The sequence below is a fragment of the Pseudomassariella vexata genome, assembly GCF_002105095.1.
Source record: "Pseudomassariella vexata strain CBS 129021 chromosome Unknown BCR38scaffold_15, whole genome shotgun sequence".
Taxonomy (NCBI): domain Eukaryota; kingdom Fungi; phylum Ascomycota; class Sordariomycetes; order Amphisphaeriales; family Pseudomassariaceae; genus Pseudomassariella; species Pseudomassariella vexata.
Window position 1 is genome coordinate 564,474 of NW_024467970.1, and position 1,931 is coordinate 566,404.

At 48.5% G+C, this 1,931-nt stretch overlaps 1 protein-coding gene across 1 annotated transcript; it reads left to right on the forward strand.

The window, feature by feature from the left end:
* Positions 1–569: 569 nt before the first annotated feature.
* On the forward strand, positions 570–1,460 carry BCR38DRAFT_489203 (uncharacterized protein; the record flags this gene model as incomplete). Its single annotated transcript, XM_040864370.1, has 1 exon — positions 570–1,460. The coding sequence occupies one exon, from the start codon at positions 570–572 to the stop codon at positions 1,458–1,460; it is 891 nt and encodes a 296-aa protein (XP_040711658.1).
* Positions 1,461–1,931: the final 471 nt, after the last annotated feature.

Sequence of the window (1,931 nt, forward strand, 5' to 3'; positions counted from 1 at the left end):
TTAACCACTAGTGGCACCGGTAAGCCGCCACGGACTACGTGTCTGCTTAAACTGTCTTCTTACTGCCACGTTCATAACGAATTGCTTGGTGCTAGTTTGGCTGAACGACTGAATATGTCAGTGCTGGACATCGCTGAAGCTGCCTGAGTCCCAGATCCAATTTGCAGATTACAAGCGATAAATTTTGCTCTTACACAGTGAATCATCATCAATTGTTTGCCAGCAAGTTACGGTCAATGGCGCGGAGCCCCGTGCCAAGATCAAGGTAAGTTTACGGGACTCCGGACCAAAGTTACGGACGGTTTTTCGGAATTCTTGACTGCACGTTTGGGCTCCTATTGGCCGTTTCAGACTATTCCAACTAAGTTGAGTTGTCTGTTCCTAAATTCTACCGACATATTCCCTACCATAGCGTCTATAGGACAATATCTACATGTCAAGCTGGCACAACCCGGCCGCCCGGTCTACTTTCTTTCTTTCAAGATTGATTTTTGGAGTTGAATAATCCATTATTTCGCCTACTCTTCCTTAAATCCATTCAAAAGAAATTTACATATCAGGCCGAGAACATGACGGAGCGAGCCAGCCCTGAAGAATGGGAGCGGCCTTGGCGCCACGCGGGTACAATCAGCAGAGCCGCCACTCCTCGACAAGATGCCATCCGCCCCAGGACCATTTCAAACCCAGCTGAAATCTTCAACAAGATTCGATCTCGCGCAGGACTATCAAGCAAGAAGAAGCGTAACACAAAAATGGACGTGTCGAGCTTGATGGTGAAATCGGTCACAGGCAGAATGACTCCAGCCGAAGTTATACAAACTGTGCCTGTACTCTTTTATGATCCTCAGGAGTGGTCCAGGGCGGTACATAGCAGGTTATCGACGAATGAGATGCGGGAGAAGCGAGAAAGCGAGTGGGAGCAGATTGGAGGCCAATGGAGAAAGAAACTCACTGCCCCCCCTCGACTCTCTGATCGACCGCTGAAGAAGCGGGAACCTGATTACAAGACGTACCTCGGCGAGGCGCTGGTAGGGATCACATCCGACGATTTCACAGCGCATCAAGTCCTCGCGATCCTGTTCACCATGTTGCAGCGTGGGCTCGAGGACTGGTACCTCGACATGTCCGTCAACGGCCCTTTTTCCCGCTACAGCAGCAGCCGAGGCAAGATCATCAATTCCGACAGCGTGCGAACATCCTCGGCCAGCGAGGATTGGATGGATTCGCGAATGGCCAAACGACCTTCAGATGAGTCATTACAAGAGGGCCCAGGTCCCACATATTGGAGAGGACTGGGGGTTGCTACCACGACGAGGCTTGGATCTCCTCGTACTTCACGTAGCACGGTGCATCAGAAACAGGCTACTGAGATGGATGCGGAGGTGAGACGGCGGAGTTTCCGTAGCATCAGCTGGACGAACAAGAACAGGCAAAGCGGGAGCTATACTTCGTTTTGGTGACGTGAGCTAGCATCGGCGCGGTACTGTTTGGTTCCAGGAGTTCGCATCATAGGCAAGGCGTCTGTCGATTTATGCTGGGTGTAACTCCCAATTCTGTACATCAAACGGCGTTGTCAACTTGATTTACCTTTCCTTACCAATAAACCTCTGAAACCAGCAATCAATCCATTATTTTGCATGAACTGAATTGCAGAATGACTCTCCTGCCTTGGGAAACGTAATTCTTATTACAAACTAACTCGACGTCGTGAACTTTGAAGAATTGGTTCACTTCTTCAATTTTAGCTAGATTTCGGCGCCGATCTCTGGATTTATCTCGTAAACTAAGAGAAGCTGATCAAGTCCAATAATTTTTATCTACTAATGATTACGTTAACGTACTCCACAAGCAAGTTAGCCACTGTTTCTTGGCACCGTACGAACAACCTTTTAATTAACATCTTTACACATACCAAGATGGGATCGAATTGG